Raw genomic sequence first — 22748 nt, forward strand, 5'->3', positions numbered from 1 at the left:
GTCTGGGCATAGTGGACATGGCAAGTAATCCTTGTAGACTGAAATGTGGAGGACAGAGAGGAGATTAAGAGGAGGCTATTGCCTGACTTTGAAAGGCCATGATTGTTAGATTAAGGATTTTGAATTTTATATTATCGGTAGTAGGAAAATATTGAGGGATTTTGAGCATGTAAATGACATGACCAAAACTATGCATGAGGAAAATAAATTGGGCAGTTGTATAAATTAACTTGTATTAGTTTATCATCTATTTTTTAATCTGTGTGGAATCCTAAGGCTGTGAAATCTTGTTGTTTTTTTTTTTCCTCTTTCTACCTTTCAGTTCCTCGGACTTTGGGCATGAATGCATCAGTCACAATTGAAGGAACTCCATCTGCCATGTACAAACTCCCAATTGCACCATTAATTATGGGATCACATCCTATTGACAACAAATGGTAAGGAAAAAACATTTCTGAGTTAGCAAGCCAGTTGATCCAACTTCTGGTGTAGTGGGGGACAAATGTCAAGAAAGATGCTATTATTTTTATTTGTCTTTTTCTCTGATTTACTACATTTAAATTGATGGAGTTTAGTCTTTTGACACATCTGTATAGTATTCCCATTCATTTCCTTTTATCCATGATAAGGTAAAGATAATTGTTTCTGAAATTTAATCATGGAAATTCTTAAGAAAGCTAAGTATAAATAACTGTGCCTCTTCCCCTTGTCTTTTTTTTTTAAGAGGTTTTTGGTTTTGGTTTTGTTTTTTTTTTTGTTTTTTTGTTAGACAATGGGATTAAGTGACTTGCCTAGGGTCACCCAGCTAGTCATGTTTTGTGTCTGAGGCTGGATTTGAACTCAGGTCCTCCTGAATCCAGGGCTGGTGCTCCATCTACTGTGGTGCTCTATCTACCGCGCCACCTACCTGTCCCATCTCTTCCCCTTGTCTTAACAGTTGCTCTTGCTCTTTTCTGGCCACACAGCTAGTATGTGCCTCAGACCTCACCTCCTGAATATTACAGTCATAGGATCATAGACCTGAGGGAGGCCTTACAGGCTACCTTGTCTAGTCCCTCAATTCACTTGTTTAAAGCCTTACCTTTTGTTACTAATTTGGGAGCATGTTGGCATAACAAATGGATACCCAGAAGTTATGCTTCTAACCAGTGTTTCAAAGTGTGTTAAAAGGGGAATGAGCATAGGAGTAGGAGTCAGGCTCTGCCACCAGTTCACCTTTGACAAACCACTTAAGCTCTGTAGAATTCCTTTCTAGTTTCCTCATCTGTAAAATGAGGATTAAAGTCATTGAAACAGAGCTTGAAAGTCATTATGTTTTAGTATGCGTTTGGGTCTTACTTTTAAGTTTTTGAAGTCAACTAAGGACTTAACTTTTTTCTTTTCAGGACCCCTTCTTTCTCCTCAATCACTAGTGCCAACAGTGTTGACCTACCTGCCTGTTTTTTCTTGAAGTTTCCCCGGCCAATCCCAGTATCTAGAGCATTTGTCCAGAAACTACAGAGTTGTACAGGTATGTTTTTATAGAGTCATACATTTACGATAAATGTGAAAGGGAAATTCTTGAAATCCAGATCTGTATTGTGTAAGGTGACTAGTGCTAAGAACATACATAAAATAGTTGTTGAGTGAATGAAGAAGAATCTTGAGGGGAAGAAGCTAAATACCATAGTCCTGTCATTATTTTATGCTTTGTTTCCCTAGGAATTCCATTATTTGATACCCAACCAATTTATGTGCCTCTCTATGAATTGATCACTCAGTTTGAACTATCAAAGGATCCAGATCCGGTACCTTTGAACCACAACATGCGCTTTTATGCGGTAAGTGAGTTTCAGGGAGCATTATCTGGGGTCCTGAGGTCATATTTCCTTTCCTTCCTCTCTGACAATATCATTGGGAGTAGATAAAATATTCTTTGGGACTATTGAACCATATCCCTTTTTCCTTAATCTTTTTGTAAAATAGTAGTCTCCAAAACGGTGGACTGAGACATTGGACATCAATGATTTGCTAAGTCAAGGAACCAAGTCACTGTTGATAATTTTAAAACCTTACATAAATGTCATTGTTTAAATATCTTCAAATAGAAGCTTCTCAATAGTATTTTTACTGTTGTGATCTTACAAGTTGGTGTTAAGAATTCCTTTTCTTTTAATCATTTCAAGTTAACAAAGTGCTTTAACTTGGAAAGGTCCTTGAGTGACACAAATAAATTGTCATATAACTAAAAGAGGGAAGGCATAAAGTATAATGTAGAATTTATATTTTGAGGATTCAACACTAGAATGAATTACCAGTGAAAGTTACAGAATTTCCTTTTTCTTTCCTCCTAAATTAATATGGACTCTCATTTGTATATATTGGCTTAATTTCATTCTTTCCTGAAGAGATAGATTTTTTGAGGTCCATGTAACAAAGTTGGAATTTGCCATCTTAACTGGTTAGTGAACTTGTGGAGATTTATATTATTCCTCAAAGTTTGTTGTTGCTTTTTAATGGACCAGGTTTTGGGAATACTCCTTCACGGTACTTGCTCACTGCATTTGCTTGTTTTGGTTTTGTCACCTAGGCTCTTCCAGGCCAGCAGCACTGCTATTTCCTTAATAAGGATGCCCCTCTCCCAGATGGTCGAAGCCTCCAGGGAACCCTCATTGATAAAGTCACTTTTCAGCATCCTGGCCGTGTACCACTCATCCTCAACCTAATCAGACACCAAGTGGCCTACAACACCCTTATTGGAAGCTGTGTCAAGAGAACGATTCTGAAAGAAGGTGTTGCCTCTTTCTTCTCATGTGTTTACTGGCAGGGTCTGGAAGACTTCTTATGAAGGAATTTCTGCTTTAACAACATAGGTGACATTTCTATAAGGCTTCAAGGTTTGCAGACTACTTTACATACATTCTCTTCTCTGAGCCTCACAATAGCTCTGTGAGGGAGTGAGGTACTACTGCTGGGATCGTTATCCCCATTTTACAGATGAGGTGACTGAGAGGCTCAGATGACCGAGGTGACTTGCCCATAGTCACACAACTATTAAGTGTTGTAAGAAGTGGGAATGAAACCCAGGTCTGTCTGACTCCAATTCCAGTACTTTTATCAACCCCTGCTGGGGTTTTTGACTGTGAATGGACAGAGCCCATTCAGTCCCCAGGGTCCCAGACCCCTGACTGTACTTCATCCCAGCCATCTTTCCTTCTGATGCCCAAACCTGTTGTAGGAACAGGAATGGAATGAACGCTACCATTGCTTTGAGAAAAGGGCATGTCACTGCATTGTTTACTATGTGTTAGAACATAAACATCTCAAGAGCATTAATTGTGTCTCTTTGATGTTTTTGTATCCCTAGCAATTTGCATTGTGCTCAGAACATAGTAAGCCCTTAATAGATGCTTTTTTCCTTCACTCCTGCATATTGTAATGTGCTGCTTCTCTCTGCGAGGAGAGTGGTAGAGTTGGTGTTGGGCCAGAACTATAGTTCCTGGCACAGTAATGGGCAAGACGAATAATGATTAAAATCAGGGGGAGCAAAGTAAGTGCTGTTTGAATTCTTTCTCATTGGATATTGGTCATATGGTTTTGAGTGCTAGACTTGGAGTCAGCAAGACATAGGTTCATATCTCAAGTCAGACACTATCTGTTCTGGGCCTCAATTTCTCATATGTAAAATGGACCTTTCCGGCTCCAGGTTCCTATCCTATTAGTTGTTATACTTCTGTATCAGGAATTGCTACTCAGAACTATATCTCCTATCCTTTGACTCTGTACCTGCCTTCTAGTTGTGGCCTCATCACCATGGTTGTATTGTCATTGGGCTGAGCCCATTGCATTTTTTTGTTGTTAGAGTTTTACAGCTCTTTTCTAGGCAGTGAATTAGGGGCCTGTAGAGGCTGTAGCATGATTTCTGGCTGCCCTTGCTATGCCTGTGAATTCTCTTCCTAGTCTGTATGTTTCCTCCTCTTCCTTCTATGTCTGAGTGAGATTTGGTTCAGTGAGAGTAAGTAGGCAAGAAGAGTGGAGGTGATAAAAACTTTTAAGTCTTGCTTTCCAAGGAACAAGAATTATATTCAAATGTAAAAGTTATTTGTGAATAGCTTGGTCACTTTTTAGAGTGTTAAGGTTTATCAGGTACTTTCTAGCACCCCACTGACGTAGGTGGTGTAATTAATATTTCTGTTTTATTGATTGGGAAATGGAAGCTCAGAGAGCTTTAGTAACTTGATTAAGGTTTGTGAATTAGGAGTCTATGTAATAGAGAAAATTCAAACCAGGCTATCTTGATTCCTTCTATCATCCACACTGCTGTTCCTGAGTAATTGTAGTTATAGAACATCTACTATCTATGGTTGACTGGCCTGTTTAATGTTCTTGAATGTGGCCATTTGGGAAATCCCAGGAGAGATTCCTGATCCCACTTAAAATGTTTGAGATAGCAGGTGTGCTCAGGATCGTTATAGAGCTAACCCTGTACAGAAATGTGCCCTTTATCCAGAATGCTTTTTGGCTCTGAAATGTTGAAAAGCTCAGTTGGGGTTTGGCATGTTGAGTGAATATATGAAATGAGGTTGAGAGGCAAATAGACAAGGATATACCCCTTTCAGCCTTACTTTCTTGCTTACTAAGCCATGGGCTGGCCTGCTGACAGCTGCATACTCTGTTAGAAATGCAGTGTTTCTGGGCAACGAGTCTGGATCTAAACTCCCACCAAATGGAATGAAAAACTTCCCTTAGCAGCTTTTGTTTTCATTGCTCACTTCCAGCCCAGAGTATATACAACTGCTAACATTTTCCAGTCTTTAGAGGATTAACTGTGTCTTTATATTGAAAAGATGTACATTTTGATGTATACTTTTGGGAAAATATTCAGTACATAGTTACCAGAGCTAATTACAGCCAACCTGGGGTCTCTTTCTTTTCTGTGTGCTACCTTGTGTAGGTGGCATGACAAACTTCGTGTATCGAGCTCAAAGATTGTGCCTCCAGGGAAAAGGAGAATACTTCTCTGTGAATTTAGAGTCTACAGTTTATCTCAAGTCTTGCATTTTTTCAGACTGCTTTATGAGCCTTTCTCCTTTCAGATTCTCCTGGGATCCTTCAGTTTGAGGTTTGTCCTCTTTCTGATACCTGTTTCAGCGTGTCCTTTCAACATCCTGTGAATGACTCCTTGGTGTGTGGTGAGTTGTGTTGTGTGTCCAGTATCAGTGGGAGGTGTTTATAGAGATTCAAGAAATATATTTGACTAAAATTAAAAGTCATATCTTTTCCAAATGTCCCTTGTGTTTTTTTTTTCAGTGGTAATGGATGTGCAGGATTCTACCCATGTCAGTTGTAAACTCTACAAAGGACTGTCGGATGCTCTCATCTGCACAGATGACTTCATTGCCAAAGTTGTTCAGAGGTAAAGCTATTCCCTTTGCAAAACTATTAATGGAATTTAGTTGGAAGCATATTGCCTTATTGGTGCCTTAAATATGTACGTATTAGTACTAATGTGAAACTTATGAGGGAAATAGTCATTCACTGCTTTGAATTCACTATCTATTTGTGATTTTTCTTTCAAAAGTGAAAGTTTAAATTCGTAACTGTATTAACAAAGGTTGAGATCCTCTAGTTTCGTTTGGTATTAGGCCAATTCCAAGTGCATTTTGGAGAGGGAGAAGAATGTTTCTTCCAAAATACCTATGGCAAAAGAAATATGCTGGCCTCTATTTAGGTGTACCTTAATGCCTGTACCTATTGGGAAAGATTTCTGGAAGCATTATTGTTCTGTAAAACAGTTGTAACTTTTAAACAGCAACTTGGGAGAGGGCATTTAAGGTAAGCTGCCTTGCCTTAAGCCAGAAAGTTTGACTTGCAGTTTATATTAGCTTTTCTAATGTAAATCATTTTCAAACACAAGTCTTTGGGTATTTTAAAAAATAATTTTCCTTAAAAATTTTATTTCTTAGTTACTTTAAAATGAGCAGAATTTGATACCAGCAGGAGTATATTTCAAACCCTTTGATGTAGCATTAAAAAGACATAAGCCACAGGTTTTAGAACCTCATGTACTGGATGGTTTTGCTCCTATTTCATTAGTAAAAAAAAAAAAATCATTTATCATATTTAGCCTCCATGTGGCACTTTTCCAGGAGGAAATTTTACCATGATTTTCAGTTAATTTCTGTCTTTTTTTCATTCCTATATGAAGATAAGAATTTGGGACCCTTATTTGGTTTCTGGGGTTTTTTTTTATGTGTATTGCACAAGTTTGAGTGTGTTCAGGGTCAGCCATCATTGGAATGAGTAACTCATTCAAAGCTTTGGTCTTTGATAGAGATACTTCTCTTTTTCAGCCTTTTCACTGTATATGAAAACCAAAATCAGACAGTCTTAAATGGGATGTCTAAATATCATACATTAAAACATCAAAACTGGTTTTCTTGAATAAAACTGTAACATTGGTCCTAGTCAGGGACCATTGCAATATTAACTTGTCTTTGTGCTGTCTTACAGATGTATGTCCATTCCTGTGACGATGAGGGCTATTCGGAGGAAAGCTGAAACCATTCAGGCCGACACACCAGCCCTGTCCCTCATTGCAGAAACAGTTGAAGACATGGTGAAAAAGAACCTGCCCCCGGCTAGCAGCCCAGGGTATGGCATGACCACAGGCAGCAACCCAATGAGTGGTACCACTACACCAACCAACACCTTTCCGGGGGGTCCCATTACCACCTTGTTTAATATGAGCATGAACATGAAAGAGCGGCATGAGTCGGTGGGCCATGGGGAGGACTTCAGCAAGGTGTCTCAGAACCCAATTCTTACCAGTTTGTTGCAAATCACAGGGAACGTGGGGTCTACCATTGGCTCGAGTCCGACCCCTCCTCATCACACGCCGCCGCCTGTCTCCTCGCCAGCCAGCAACACCAAGAACCACCCGATGCTCATGAACCTTCTTAAAGATAATCCTGCCCAGGATTTCTCAACCCTTTATGGAAGCAGTCCATTAGAGAGGCAGAACTCCTCTTCTGGCTCACCTCGAATGGAAATGGGCTCAGGGGCTAATAAGACGAAGAAGAAGAAGTCGTCAAGAGTACTGCCTGAAAAGCCCAAGCACCAGACCGAAGATGACTTTCAGAGAGAGCTGTTTTCGATGGATGTTGACTCACAGAACCCAGTCTTTGATGTTAACATGACTGCTGACACGCTGGACACTCCACACATCACTCCAGCACCTAGCCAGTGTAGCACTCCTCCCACAACTTACCCACAGCCAATACCTCACCCCCAGCCCAGTATTCAGAGAATGGTCCGACTGTCTAGTTCAGACAGTATTGGTGCTGATGTGACTGACATTCTCTCAGACATTGCAGAAGAGGCCTCCAAGCTCCCCAGCACCAGTGATGACTGTCCACCCATTGATACTCCTGTTAGAGACTCTTCAAGCTCTGCACATTCCCAGAGTGCCCTCTTTGATCCTGATGTTTTCCAAAACAACAATAATGAGAATCCATATACTGATCCCGCTGACCTGATTGCGGATGCTACCGGAAGCCCCAGTAGTGACTCTCCTACTAATCATTTTTTTCCTGATGGAGTAGATTTCAATCCTGACTTGCTGAATAGCCAAAGCCAAAGTGGTTTTGGGGAAGAGTATTTTGATGAAAGCAGCCAGAGTGGTGATAATGATGATTTCAAAGGATTTGCTTCCCAGGCACTAAATTCTTTGGGAATGCCAGTACTTGTGGGTGATAGTGGAGAAAATAAGTTTAAGGGAAACAGCCAAGCTGACACAGTAGACTTCAGTATTATTGCAGTAGCCAGTAAGGCACTGGGACCTGCTGACATAATGGAGCATCACAGTGGGAGCCAGAGCCCTTTATTGAGTACAGGAGACTTGGGGAAGGATAAGACTCAAAAACGAGTAAAGGATGGCAATGGCACTGGGAATAGCAGTCTTTCAGGGCCAGCATTAGACAGTAAACCAGGAAAACGTAGCCGAACCCCTTCCAGTGATGGCAAAAGCAAAGACAAGCCTCCAAAGCGGAAAAAAGCAGACACAGATGGGAAGTCTCCATCTCACAGTTCTTCTAACAGGCCTTTTACTCCACCTGCCAGCACAGGTGGGTCCAAGTCACCTGGAAGTTCAGGAAGATCTCAGACTCCTCCAGGTGTTGCCACACCACCCATTCCTAAAATCACCATTCAGATTCCTAAGGGGACTGTAATGGTGGCCAAGCCCTCTTCACACAGTCAGTACACCAGCAGTGGATCTGTGTCTTCCTCAGGAAGTAAGAGCCACCATGGCCATTCTTCTTCCTCATCTTCCTCTTCCACTTCTGCTTCAGGAAAAATGAAAAGCAGTAAATTAGAAGGTTCTTCAGGTTCCAAGATGAGTAGTAGTATGTATTCCAGCCAAGGGTGTTCTGGGTCTAGCCAGTCAAAAATTTCATCCCAGTCTATAGGGAAACCAGGTTCTTCTCCCATTACCAAACATGGGCTCAGTAGTAGCTCTGGGAGCAACAAAGTGAAACCTCAAGGAAAGCCATCATCACTCATGAACCCCTCTTTGAGTAAACCAAACATCTCTCCTTCCCATTCAAGGCCATCTGGAAGCACTGACAAACTTGCTTCTCCAATGAAACCTGTACCTGGAACTCCCCCATCCTCTAAAGCCAAATCTCCTATCAGTTCAGGTTCTGGTGGCTCTCATATGTCTGGGACTAGTTCAAGCTCTGGCATGAAGTCTTCAGGGTTGGGCTCCTCAGGCTCATTGTCTCAAAAAACACCCCCATCATCTAATTCTTGCACAACCTCTTCCTCTTCCTTTTCTAGTGGCTCCTCCATGTCTTCATCTCAGAACCAGCATGGGAGCTCCAAAGGGAAATCTCCCAGTAGAAATAAGAAGCCATCTTTGACAGCTGTCATAGATAAACTGAAGCATGGGGTTGTCACTAGTGGCCCTGGAGGTGAAGACCCAATGGAGGGTCAGATGGGAGCGTGTGCCAATTCTTCTAGCCATCCTATGTCCTCCAAACACAATATGTCGGGAGGGGAATTCCAAGGAAAGCGAGAAAAGAGTGATAAAGACAAATCAAAGGTCTCTGTCTCTGGGAGTTCAGTGGACTCTTCAAAGAAGACTTCAGAATCCAAAAATGTGGGGAGCACAGGTGTGGCCAAAATCATCATCAGCAAGCATGATGGGGGATCCCCCAGCATTAAAGCCAAAGTGACTTTGCAGAAACCTGGGGAAGGTAGTGGGGAAGGGCTCAGGCCTCAGATGGCCTCTTCCAAAAACTATGGCTCTCCTCTGATCAGTGGCTCCACTCCAAAGCATGAACGTGGTTCTCCTAGCCACAGTAAGTCACCAGCATACACCCCTCAGAACCTGGATAGTGAGAGTGAGTCAGGCTCCTCAATAGCAGAAAAGTCCTACCAGAACAGCCCCAGTTCAGATGATGGCATCCGTCCACTTCCAGAGTATAGCACAGAGAAACATAAGAAGCACAAAAAGGAAAAGAAGAAAGTAAAAGATAAAGATCGGGAGAGAGAACGGGACCGGGACAAAGAACGAGACAAGAAGAAATCTCATAGTATCAAGCCAGAGAGCTGGTCTAAATCACCTATTTCTGCAGACCAGTCCATGTCCATGACAAGTAATACCATCTTACAAGATAGGCCCTCAAGGCTCAGCCCTGACTTCATGATGGGGGAGGAAGATGATGATCTTATGGATGTGGCTCTCATTGGCAATTAAAAACCTTGTTTTCTAAAAGAAAAGATAAAACCGCATCAATTAAAAGCGCCATCTAATGAGAATTGTAGAAAATCATCCTAAGGGATAAACCACAGGGGTCTGCTTTGCCCCAGATAATCTTGAGTGACATGGTTTTGACTGTGCTTGGCAACATTAGACCTAGAGAGACCTTCGTGTTGATCTCTGACTATGGGGTTTGGTTCTGGGCAACCAAGAATTCTGTGTTTCTTTGCCAGAAAAAGTAGAAATTGCAGATTTGCTTTGGGTGGGGGGGAAGGGATGTGGGAAGGAAAAGGGCGGGAAATAGTTATGCTGAAAATTTTCATATATATTTTTTTCTCCCTTTATCCATTTTTAGGCCATGTTTTAAACTGTCATTTTAGTGCATGTGTTGGAAAGACTGGATAGGAAATGAAAAAGCAATACATTCCTTGATGCATTTGCATGAAGGCTGTTCACCCTTGTTCGCTCGTCCATTTGAGGCAGGCGCAAATGAAGGATCTCAGTAGTTTTTAGACACTAAATAATGCAGGGTGTCTGCTTATGAGGAGTAGTGTTGGGGACAGGAAGGTGATTTTAGCTATTTATTTGTCAATATTTTAATCCCTTGTTTTTATGCAGTGTTTCTCTTCTAATTCTATAGGGTGTAGAGTTCAAAGAAATTGAAAAGAAAAGAGCAAGGCCTGATAGTACAAAGTATGGACCCAGAGTTGTCACTGCAGCATTGGGTCTAGTCGGTCCAATTAAGGCCCATCTCTGAAGTCAGTTTAACAAAAAAACGGAATGCTTTGAATTCTATACGAGCATTAATTTCATAGTTTTTCATAGGGCTCTTTGACACCCTAAAAATTGTTAGGGGGTACTTTCCTCCTCCTGGGGAGGATAAGTGTTGATTTTAATTTTTTTTTCCTTTAAAAAAAACAAACCCAGAAAACCTGGGATGGCTTTCAGGATGTTAACATGTTTTTAAATACAACAAAATTGTGGTTTAATGTCATAGCTCCCTAGTTTAGTAACATTTAAATCACATCAGGGCTAACACTTCTTCTGTCTTTAAATGTGCCAAAAGCCCTCTTTCCAATATTTTGCCTGCAGGAGAAGTGATTGCCTTTCCTGAAAGCTGGGTTCCCTATCTCCCTTCATCTGAAGGAATAGGGACTCAGATCTCTGGTCACTCCACTGTGTGCTCCCTAAATGAGAGAAGTTATGAATTTGCAGCCATAGTTTCTCTTGAATCAATTTCAAGCTCACTGAAGAAGTGAGGTGCCTGGAATGATAGGTGGGCATGGAGATATATCATAGCTACTATGTAGCTACATAATTGGACCTTTTGGAGAACAGGTCTTCACCTGACCTCTTAGGGACTACAATAATAGGCACTATAGAAAGAAAGAAATCCAGGAAAATAGTACAGGTGCAGCACAAGCTCTCATATTTGGAGGGTCCTCTTGAAAAAAAAATCTGCGGCCTTACTTTGATTCTGACACCTGCACTGTGCCATCCTTGATGATTTCATCCATGATCTGCATCAATAGGATGGGGCTTTCTATCCAGCACAACTCTTCTGGACTTTAAAAAAAATGCACCAAGTTGCGCATTGTTTTTAGTGTCAGAGTTGAGTGACCTTGACAAACAAGAAAGAGTTTTTTCCAGCCCTGTTTCTGCAGGTTGGAGTTAACATATTGTTGGAAAGTCAGCTTTGGCTTTTTCTCTGGGACTGTCTTGAGTTCTTCCTCCAGTGTTCTCCCTTTTTGGGTCATCCATAGGCTGGGACTGACTTTTCACCAACCCTGCCACCTTTGTGTCCCTAGGTAATAGGAAGTAGGAAATGTTGCCAACTAGAGCAAGGACAGTTATCTCTTACCGCATCAGAATCAAATGACTTGGGTGACACTAAAGAGGACATGGACAGGGTGATACCAGAGAGCTTTATCTTGAGATGCTGATACAGTGGCAGTCTCTCAGATGTAAAACCGGGTAGAACTTCTCACAGGTTGTCACCTGGTTTTGATCCTCTTCAGTTGACTTCTGCAGCAAAATAAGTTTTAAGTTTTATTTTTTTGTGGGAAAAACCTTTAAAAGGGTCACTAGGTATTATTGGAATACCAGAGGCTAAACTTTCCCAAATGGTTGTTACAAATACCAAAACAATTAAACTGGGAAGCATTTTCTCTCTTTCTCTCCAACCCAGATCAAAGAATCCAGAGTTAGGATGTAGATGAAGGATAAGCCCCAGCATTTTCTGGATGAGTACGTCCCACACGTTGACCCAGCATCTGAACTTGCTTAACAGGAAGCCGGGGTTAACCTGCTGCACCCTGCATGACAACCAGGGAGCACTGCATTTCTCCATGGGGTGGAGGAGAAGAGGTGAAATAAACCAAGCTTGGAACTCCTCCTCCCTCCCTCTTTCAAACAGCAAGGAAATTAAGGCTACATGTACTGTACTTTTCTTTAGCTGGTGTCCTGTGTATATTTAGTTTGACCTGATTCCTTATATTCCCCCTCTATCTCCCCCCACAACAGAAAAGAACAAAACAGACAACAATTCTCAATTCTTTTATGAGATTAAATTTCATTTTGTCTTTTGGTTTTCTTGTTAGGATTGGTTAGTCAAAATAGTAAGCTGCTGTAATGCACATGAGGATTTCAAATGATCCAAAAAAATCAATTGTATTTTTAAAGCATAGTATTTGAGAGGGAAACATGAAGCAGGGTATATTACTTGCCAAAACAAGGATTGAGGGTGTTGGTTTTTATGCTGACAGGATTTTCCTTCCTAAGGTTCAGGCCAGAAAATGCAATACAGCAATATCGTGAACTCCAGTTAGAACAAACTTTTTCAGGGAGCCCATGAGTCATGCAGTATCCATGATTAAGTCACTTCTTGCAGATGCCACAGTAAAGGAGCTACTTGTTCATAGTGCAAGGGCATTCATTCTCTTAGGTTAGGGAGGGGCTGTTATTTTGTCTTTATTTTTACCTTGGGGTTGGATTCTTATCTTTTGGGGGGGGTTTAACATCAAAAGCCAGGATGGGAATTATGCTAAACTGTAGGAACTGAACTTGTACAGTTCTTGAGTTCAGAAATGTGCATCAGGAGCAGGGGTGGGTCTTTTCTTAATCATCCTAGAAAGAATGTTTTCCAATTTGACTTTTGTTTGTGCAATTCTGTAAATACTTTGGGGTTTTCCTTTTTTTTTTTTTGGAAAGTAGACTAAAATCTGTTTTGTGGGTTTGTTTTTTCCAAAACATTGCAAAAGAACCTGTTTATTTACTTGCAAATAAATTTCTTTGATAAGAAGCAATCTTGTCCCAAGTGTGATAGCTTTGTGCCTGAAATCTTATTTTTTCCCAAACTAAAATTCACAGTGTAACTCCATGTTTTCCCCCCATCAACTATTACTTTTTATTCATTCATTCCACAGAAACTTGTCTTTAAAATTAAATTTTTAAAAAAGGCACAGAAGACTCCCTGAAGAGATACTAGTTTTATTGGATTAGTGGTGAGTTTGGCATGGATGAATCAGCATAAGCTGCAAAATAGGTGAAGAGAATATGTATTTCTTTTTATCTTAAACTGGCTCAAGGGAAATGAATAGCCCTTTAATTATATTTGATCACACTGTCTGTGGTTAGGCAGTAAAATCCTTTTCAATGGTTCATTTAAGCCAACAGGAATCCTGCTGTGGAGGCCCAACACTTGAAGGAGAAAACTACGCAAGACCAATGGGTGTTAACAAGTAACTAAAATGTATGCTAAGAGCATTGATGTAGGGATTTCTATTTCTGAAATCAGCCTTTGGTCACTTTGATCATGTTACAGTAATAATATAGAGGAATAAAATACACAGACTTTTATGATTCATAGCTATTCACAACTGGTGTTTGAGTGTGCCATACTTCAGAAAATAAAGAGTTTTATGAAGAACTAACATTACAGTTTGGTAGAGCAATATTATTTTGTTTTAAAATTATGGATATAGGACCCTATTACTGAGACCTTAAAGTCCAACTCTACTGCCACAGACAAAGCTATGTTAATTGTTCAAGTCATTTTTATTTGTGAAGATGATAATAAAGTTAACTAGAGGTAATTCCACAATTGTCCTTATATTCTACATTACTCACTCTGATAAGTTTGATATGTAACTGATAAGTTAACTTCAGACTCTACAAATGCTTATTAAAGGGGTGTGAGAAACTAGTCCATTCCTTCAACTTTTTTTGAGCACATGTATTCAAGATAGATAGTACTACTGAAGACTAAGTGTTAGCTCCAGTGTTCTAGCTGTGTTAACACCTGACAAATTGTTTAATTTTACTGAATTGCAGTTTGCTTTGTTTACTTGGAAAATGGGGCTAATGATATACCACATAATTGACAGGGTTATAAGGAAATGCTACGCAAACATCGTATGAGTATTAACATTTTAGCAAAGATTTAAAGGGGAAGGAGTAAGAACTCTTATTTAAAAAATTTCTGCCATCAGGTCAATGACCTGTGACTACATTTGACCTGTGATCCTGTTTCCTTATCTGTAGGATGGAACTGTAACACATGTTTAAAGTCCCTAAGTGGTGTCCAGACACAACAAAAACAAAAGATGCCTGGTAACAAGGACCAAATATTTTAATAGGGGCATGCAGCATTTAAAACAGAAAAGGGTAGGGACAGACCACTGATTTTATTGGTAAAGGGAGCTCTTGGATAAGGAAATTTCTATGAAATCTGGTGGGCACCTTCGCTGCAACTGAATCTTACAGATTTGCGGAGCACAAAGAGATTACTTGACTTGCTGAGGATCAAAGATTTTAGTAGTCTTCTCCTGGGCTTGTCTTTATTGTATTTAAACAGTAAAACACAAAATTTTAGGAGGGGGGCAGATTGTAAAAGATTTCTCGAAGGCAGTACTTGAGTTGTTGAGCCTTGAAAGATGGAGGTAAGGAGGAAGTTAAATTCATTCCTGGCATAGACGCTTGGAGAAAGTCTATTCAAAGGCATATGGTGGGAGACAGAACACTGAATTCCGGGACCATGGAACATAGCACGCAGGAAGTAAAGTAATGTTTTATAAGATTATGTCAGCAATTGTGTGGAAGATGGATTGGAGAGGAGATGGTAAACAGTTGTTTTATTTTTTATTACTAGTACTACCAACTTTACAGGGTTCTTGTGAGATAATCGCTTTGTAACTTTTAAAGCGCCACAGAAACAGTTATTGCTCAGAATGCTTATTCAGAAGATTTCCTAATCCGTGAAATGCCTTCCTACTCCCGGGTTAAGTATCATCTTCCTGATGTCATGGCCCTCTTCGAGAACGAAGGACAAAACCATACACACAAATGAGGACCGGGACCTCACAAATAGTAGGCGCAATCGGACAAATACTATTACAATAAAAGATTTTTACTTTCGTAGAACCTTTCAAATTAAAAGGCTCGGTATTCCCTCGGATCCTGCAGTATCTAAAGATTCTCCTATCTCCTGGCCTCTACACGCTTGTTTCTCCCGCTAAAATGTCGTCAAGAGCAGGGTTTCACCAATCCGCGTCTTGATTGGAGGAAGGACAGACCTAGTAGGCCATTGGGCGAGGGAAGCGGGACGAAGGCTGAAGGGGCGGGGCCAACACGGAACAGCCCAGCTCCTCCCCGTCTCGCCTCCCCCACCCCCACCCCACGCGCCCCTTCCCCATCCCTGGCCCGAGACGCACTAGCCATGCTGGCGTACCGCACCCCTTGACTCCCCAAGTCCGGGACTCTCTCCTTTCCTCCCTCTCCCCACCTGGCGCGGTGGGGGCCCTCTAAACCCCTTGGTGCCATGCGCCCCCTCCCCAGCCAGGCCATGCACGATGACACACACCCCCCGCAGCAGCCTCCGGGGCCTCCCCGCCGCTCCCCTTAAAGCAATCCACGGGGGCGGGGGAGGCGGCGGCAGCACGAACACCAACACGGCCCTAAGCGAGAGAGGTCCGGAAAGAGAGAGGAGAAAAATGGCTCCAAGTCGGGACCGCCTGCTGCATTTCGGGCTCAAGTCTACCGTGAGTGCTAGTGGGGCGTCAGGGGGAGAGGAACCTGGGGGCCCGGGAGGAATGGTGTCTTGTACGGTAGGACAGCATACACATCGCCCCGGGGTGATTCTTGAAGGGGTGGCTCGTGGCCGATCCCAGCGGGGGGCAGGCGTTGGGTGTGGGGGCTGGGGGTGCTGACTTCCCGCAGCTCGGGAGCCTTCCTCCTCCTCCTCCTCCTCCCGACGTGCACGCGCACAAGCACTTACGATTACCGCCCCCCAAAAAGACAGACTCAGACACACACATCATCTACACTCACACCAACACTCAGCTTTCCTCTGCCTCCTTTGATACTGAAGGGGCTTGCCCCGCCAGGAGGGACTAGGGATGGGCGGAGGTGGGGGCTCGCCCGGAGAGGAGGGGGTGGTCTCTCTCGCGCCGCCGCCTCGCGCTCGCGCTCGTGCTCGCGCCTCTCCTCTCCCTCCCCCTCCCCCTTCGTCCTTCCCCTCCCCCACCCTTGCTGGGGCCCCGGCGGCGCTGCCCAATGAACGGCGGCGTTGCTGGCAGGTGGGGAGTGTTTTTGTTTTGGGTTGAAGTTGAGGCTGGGGAGAGAGAGAGAGAAAGAGATAGAGAGAGAGAAAGAAATAGAGAAGAGAAAAGAGACGAGAGCCAGCGGCTCCCGCTGCGGGAGGTGGTGGAGGCCCCGCCGGAGTCGCCGCTGCTGCCGCTGTCGCTGCCGCGGCCTCCTCTCCCCAGGCTGGTGCCCGCTTCCCTTGCCCTCCCAGCACCGGGCCGTCCCGGCCCTCCCCGCGGGCCCCGGCCAGGCTCCCCGTCTGCACGCCGCAGCGCCCGGTCGCGGCCGTGCCCGCCGGCCCTATGAGGAGGGACATGAACGGGGTGACCAAGAGCAGGTTTGAGGTGTGAGGCCGGGGCCGGGGGGTGGCGAGAGAGGGAAAGAGGGAGGGGAATTTCCCTTGCCCACCTACCCCACCCTAGCCAGGCCCTGCTGCTCCGTCCGTGCGTCCATCGATCTGGCTGCCAGGTTTCCTTACCGGCCCCGCTGCAGTCCAGCTGCCCCACACCCTTCTCCGCCGCCGGCCGGGCCACGGACGCCGCCCGGCGGGGCCGTGGCCTCCTCCGCAGACAATGAGCCCTCGAAGGCGCCCTTCCCCCTCCATCCAGCCAGTGCCTTGGGGCGTCCTCATTTCTGAAGCGTACCCCCTGCCTCTCCCCGCGTCCAAACTCCTTACAACTCTCCAGTCGTCCCGAGGGGCGACTGCCGCCCTCCCCCCTTTTTCCTGTTCCTCTCCCACCCCCTTCTCGTAGAATGGACTCCAGATTAAGATCCTGGGTGAAGGGGTAGGTAGTCAAGGAGGGGAGGAGACTCTTCGGGCCGGACCGTCCTGCCTCAAACTAGGGAAGCCGGAGTGGGAATCTGGGAGAACCCAGAGAGGAACATGGGTTCTGGTTTTTTCTTGTTCGGGTTGGGTTTTTTTTTGTTTATATTTTTGGTTGCTTGGTTTGGGTATTGTTCTCAAACTTCCTCTTCCCTGTTGTTTTGGCTGTAGTGCTATTAGTCGTTGTTTTGAGGGACCTTCTTAACGTATATTGGGGGGAGTGAGAGGAGAGAGATCCGAGAGACTTATTCAGAAAATCCACCCCAATCTAATTATTGGTTGGAAGCTATAATTCTCACTCCCACCCCACCCCCACCAGTCCTTCCCCCACCCCCTCCTAGTTCCGAGGTTGTACATACTTCATAGAATGATAAGAAATTAGAGGCTGGAAGAGGAAACGAGGAAACAAAGTAGAAGTCGTGGTGCGAGTTAGGAAGCAAACTACTGTATGTTTTCATTGTTTCTAGGTGAATTACGGTACCTCAGTAATATAGGAAGGGGACAAGGATGATAAGGCAGAGACTTAGACAAGAAGCAGAGAGTAAACGTTACATGGCCTTTTTTGGCAGAGACTCATGTTGACCTGGGATCACGCACAGCTCAGTGTACATAGCCAGGTGTTTTTCTTCATGTCTATTTGAAGGATGACATTGGAAAGAGCTAGTTAGAGAGGTAAGAGTTGTAGGAAGTTCTAGACCACCTCTAGGGAGAAGATCTTACCAAAGCATCTTAAATGTTTGTTGATTGGTTTGACTTTATATGGTTTTGCCAGTTTGAGTGGGTTATAAAATACATTGTTTCAGCACTACAGAAAGAATTAAAGAGAAAGAAGTTTCTAGTCTCCTTAGTATGTTTCTTAAATTGATCAGAAAGGTTAAGAAGGTATAGAAATGTATTTTAAGCTTCCCATTGGATTTGCACTTTTATAGAAGCTAGGATTCCTAAATAGAAAGTAGACATAAAGAAGTATGTTTGATTTCAGATTATTAAGTACTAGTATACAATTCTAGACTGTAATTAAAATAATATTGAATGGAAACTTTGAAGCTCACAAGAATTTTGAAAGAAAAGGCCAAACGTACAGAGATCTAAATGGTTATATGGAATTTAATATATCTGATTCATTTTCTGTTTCTTGATTAAGCTTATTTCCGTTTTAGGTTGCACTTCTTTGGAGCTATGCTTTTAAATTATATTGCTCCTTTGCATTTTATTGTAGATATTAATTCATAACTTAGGTATAGCTATGATATATGCAAAAACAAGAACAACCAGATTTCTCTCCGAAGGAAATGTTTTTATTGAAAGTCAAGTTACCTTATAGGCATGTAGCTTGCAAGTGAAAGTTTCTGGAAGTGACTTTGAGGTAGGAAAAAGAAGAGAGAAAATTATTTGAAAAATTACTTGTATAGTTACTGAACATGTGATTTAAGATATTCTGAACCGGGGACAAATGAAAGATTTAGGAATCAGGAAATCTTTTAGGGAAATTCTTCATCTAAAATGAGTTTGTCTTAAAATATTTGCTTTTCTTAACTGTGTGTTCACTAGCAAAATTATTAGTTAATTGTTGAATCTTATTTAAAATAAAATTTTTGCTAACATCATTAAAAATGTATCTTTATATGGTAAAGCACCGCAATCTTCTATCTGTGTACATCCCTGTACAGAAATTTTATATTTAATAAGGTAAGGAAATATGTAACATGGACAGACTTAATACTTTAAGAAAGGCTATAAGTCTATAATGAGAAAATACTTCAGTGTATTGGGCTTGTTAAAGTTATTAAAATCCTTTGTGGTGAGAAGACTTTGCATAGTAGCCATTGGGAAGTCAGTTCTTTTCATCTCTTGCCCAGAAGTAAAAATGCTGAAAGTTTTTGTAAAATGTAGCATTCAGTATGAATTCCTGTTAAATGTTATGGTAATGTTGTAGACCAGCCAAAAAGTAGGATATTGTAAAATAAATATATAGTTGGCTTCAAAATGCCCAAGTGATGAGAAAATGAATGTTGTTACTCCTAAATAACAGTCTCAGTGAGATCAAATACCTGTAAAGGTAAGAATAAAGTAGTTAAAGCTTATCATACAGACATAAAATGTAAACATAGGCCAGGCACTATGGCATGGATGTCCTCTAAAGCTCCTGCTTGATACACTATCGGGCAATTTCATAGACAACATAGAGGTGCATGGGTAAGCTGCAATATATTACCAGTGAAAGACTATTCAGAAGAAATGTAGCAATAGATATCAGATGTACCACTCGAAAAGGCTGTTGATATGTGGAGATAAAGGGATAAAAAATGAAAAGCCTCCATTCTTCATTGGCAGCCCTACATTGTTAAGAAATTAGAAGACCTTTGCTCATATTGGCTGGATTCTTCTTGTTAGAGATTTATTGGGAGTCATAGAAAACATGTCACAAAGATGAAAAAGTGTGGATGGATAATCATCTGCACAGTTGGAAGGAGCTCATGATCATAGAATCCTTGAAGTAATGAAGTGGTTACTAGGCAGTTAATATCCAGCCAATTAAAATTCATGGAAAAACTATCTTATTTACCTTATTTGGATATATAAAAAATACACACCCTAAAAACTTTCACTTGGAAAGAATTTCACTTTACTGCTTCAATTTCTACCTGTTGTAATGTAGAAGAAAGAATTGATTTGTAGTCAGGTTTCAATCTGTCTGAGCAAGTAAATATGCAACTTGGAGGGGATAGATAGCTGTCAGTTTTCTTCTGCTATAAGATGAAGGGATAGAACTTGATCTTGTACAGGTTTCCTTCTAGCTCAAAGATTCTGTGACTTAAAGATTTCAAAAATTTCTGCATGAAAATCGGTTCATTTGGAAATTAGGTTTCATTAGGAAATTAGTAGTTGTTAGTGGTCATTCCACTCTGTTTAAAAAACTACATGATGGAGGTCTAGAAAGTACTAATAAGATTAAAGAGTTTCATTTTTAAGTATTTAGTATTTAAGTATTTAGAGGTTTGAAAGTTCAAATGGAGGAGACACTTTTCTTTACTTTTGATTTAATGAGTTAAATTTGCATAAAACCCAAAGTGGAAATTGAGGGTATCTAGCCTCATTGTTGAAGGCATTTATCTTTTTTTTTTTTAAATTTATTGATATTCATTAATGATGGCAAGTCAGCTTCATTTTCTGTAAAAAAAAATATTTTTCTTTTTTCATATTATGAACTTAATTCAAATATCAACCTTTTCCTATGGCAGGAACAGAAAAAAAATGTGTATATGAAGCAGAATCTCTGTTATGTACAGTTTGTTAATTTTAGCATTTATATGCAACTTAACACTAGTTTCAGCACTACTGTGTCTATGTACCTTGTCTCTTTATGAACTTTCTTCAGCTGTCTTCAGTGTGTTTTTTTAGTTATTTGTTAAAGTTCCTTTTTCTCCAGAGCATCAGATATTCTGCCTCAAAACTTCTTTGCCTAGGGGCAGCTGGGTGATGCAGTGAATAGAGCACAGGCCTTGGAATCAGGAGGACCTGAGTTCAAATTCGGCCTGAGACACTTACTAGCTGTGACTCTGGGCAAGTCACTTAACCTCAATTGCCTCCAAAAAAAAATCTTTATTTTTAAAAAGTTAAAAAAAGAAAGAAGACACTCTTAAATGGACAGATTCCCTTATAGGGGGAAGCTAGGTTGTGCAGTGGATAGAGCACTGGTCCAGGAGGACTTGAGTTCAAATCCAGTCTCAGACCAGATACTTGACACTTACTAGCTGGGCAAGTCACTTAACCCCAATTTCCTCACCCCCTCCGGGGAAAAAAAAAAAAAAAACCTTTGTCCTCCCAAAAACCCTTCCCCATAACACATAAGTGTAGTCAAGCAAAACAAATCCACACTTTGACCATGTCTAAAAACCTTTGTCTCATTCTGTACTTTTTAGTCCATCACCTCCCTGCCAAGAAATAGCCATGATTCATGATTAGTTTTCTGCAGTTATCATTGGTTATTTGGTTGATCAGAATTCTTAAATTTTTCCACAGTTTTCCTTTAATATATTATAGTTATTGTATAAATTATTGTCTTGGTTCTCACCTCACATTGCATCAGTTCATAAAAGCCCTCCCAGATTTAAGAAGAGATACTATATTTTTGTGTATCTGACTCCTTTTCCCCGTGTCTTTGGTCTCTTTTGGAGTATAGGCCTGCTTGTGGTATTGCTGGGTCAAGTGGTATGCAGTTTAGTGATGAAGTATAATTCCAAATTGCTTTCTAGAATAAGGCTCTACCAACTGTGCAATATTATGCCTGTCTTCTCATAGGACCTTCAACAATTGTCATTTTCCATCTTTGCCAATTTTGTAGGTGAGGTGGAATGTTTGAGTTGTTTTAATTTGCGTTTTTCTTCTTATTAGTGAGTTAGGCAATTCATATGGTAACTTACCTTGTTTTGAGAGTTATCTGTTCACATCCTTTGATAAAACATTTTTCTATGGGAAATCAGTATATCTTGTTCTTATTAATTCCATCTCCTGTAATCCTCTCTGTTCCTTGTTTGGTGGAGAACATTTTCCTTATCCATACTAGTGAATGGTGTCTCTTTTACTGCTTTTCTACCTTGTGATATACTTTTTATATCCAGATTATGTATCTGTTTGGAGTTTATTATGGTATAAGATGGAATATGTTGATCTAAACCTGAGTTCTGCCTGACTGCTTTATAATGTTCTAAGCAATTTTGTTTGAGTACTAGTACTGGGGTGGCCTTATGTTTATTGAACATTGTGCTGTGTGGAATTGATTCATGCTCTTGTATGCCTGATCTGTGCCATTGACCTTTTCTATTCCTTAACCATTACCAAATTATTTTGATGATTACTGCTTTGTGTTATAGTTTGGGACCTATTAGTACTAACTAGACTCTCTTATTTCCTACTTTTTTTCATTATTTCCCTTGGGATTCTTGACCTTTTGTTTTCTCTAGATGAAATTTTGTTACCTTTTTTCTAATTCTGGAAGAAAGGAAGGAAGGAAACAAGTATGTATTAAACACCTACCATGTGCTAGGTACTGCACTAAGTGCATTACAGATATCTCATTTGATCTCACCACTACCCTGTGAGGTAGGTGCTATTATTATCCCCATTTTACATTTGAAGAAACTGAGGCAGACAGGTTAAGTGACTTACCCAGTAGTTTGTGAATGTCTGCGGTCAGATTAGAGCTCAAGTCTATAAATTAACCCTTTGATATTATAGCAACTTAGGTCACACTTTCATTTTTATTATGTTGGTATGGCCTAACCACAAATAATTGATATTTGTTCAGTTAACTTAAATTTGTCTTTACAAGCATACCTTGTTTTCTTTTGTCATACTTAACAGATACTGTGTTTTTTACAGATTGAAGGTTTGTGTCAACCCTGCATCTAGCAAATTGGTGCAAATTAATTTTTCGAACACCATGTGCTCACATCATATCTCTGTCACATTTTGGTGATTCAGTATTAAAACTTTTTAATTATTATTATATGTGTTATGGTAATCTGTGATCAGTGATCTTTGATGTTACTATTGTAATTATTTTGGTGCACCACAAACTGTCCCCATATAAGATGGTAG

The 22748-nt window shown here is 41.3% G+C and overlaps 2 protein-coding genes across 3 annotated transcripts in view; both read left to right on the forward strand.

The window, feature by feature from the left end:
• Positions 1-13047, forward strand: part of MED1 (mediator complex subunit 1) — a 37099-nt gene extending 24052 nt beyond the window's left edge. Inside the window, exons 11-17 of the mRNA XM_027872724.1 lie at positions 323-437; positions 1386-1510; positions 1702-1820; positions 2570-2771; positions 5076-5171; positions 5290-5395; positions 6493-13047. Coding sequence (XP_027728525.1) covers positions 323-437; positions 1386-1510; positions 1702-1820; positions 2570-2771; positions 5076-5171; positions 5290-5395; positions 6493-9739 — 4010 coding nt within the window. The 3' untranslated portion in view covers positions 9740-13047. The remainder of the gene's footprint in view (positions 1-322; positions 438-1385; positions 1511-1701; positions 1821-2569; positions 2772-5075; positions 5172-5289; positions 5396-6492) is intronic.
• A 2401-nt stretch (positions 13048-15448) lies between these two features.
• FBXL20 (F-box and leucine rich repeat protein 20) overlaps positions 15449-22748 on the forward strand; it is a 112796-nt gene continuing 105496 nt past the window's right edge. Inside the window, exon 1 of one of the 2 annotated variants that reach the window (XM_027872877.1) lies at positions 15449-15780. In XM_027872877.1, the coding sequence (XP_027728678.1) occupies positions 15592-15780 (189 nt within the window). In that variant the 5' untranslated portion in view covers positions 15449-15591. Of the gene's footprint in view, positions 15781-16605; positions 16669-22748 lie in introns of those variants that run through there. The other variant, XM_027872878.1, reaches the window with a different exon arrangement.

Source organism: Vombatus ursinus, unplaced genomic scaffold (genome assembly GCF_900497805.2).
Source record: "Vombatus ursinus unplaced genomic scaffold, bare-nosed wombat genome assembly UNPS02014801.1, whole genome shotgun sequence".
In the NCBI taxonomy this organism is placed as follows: Eukaryota; Metazoa; Chordata; class Mammalia; order Diprotodontia; family Vombatidae; genus Vombatus; species Vombatus ursinus.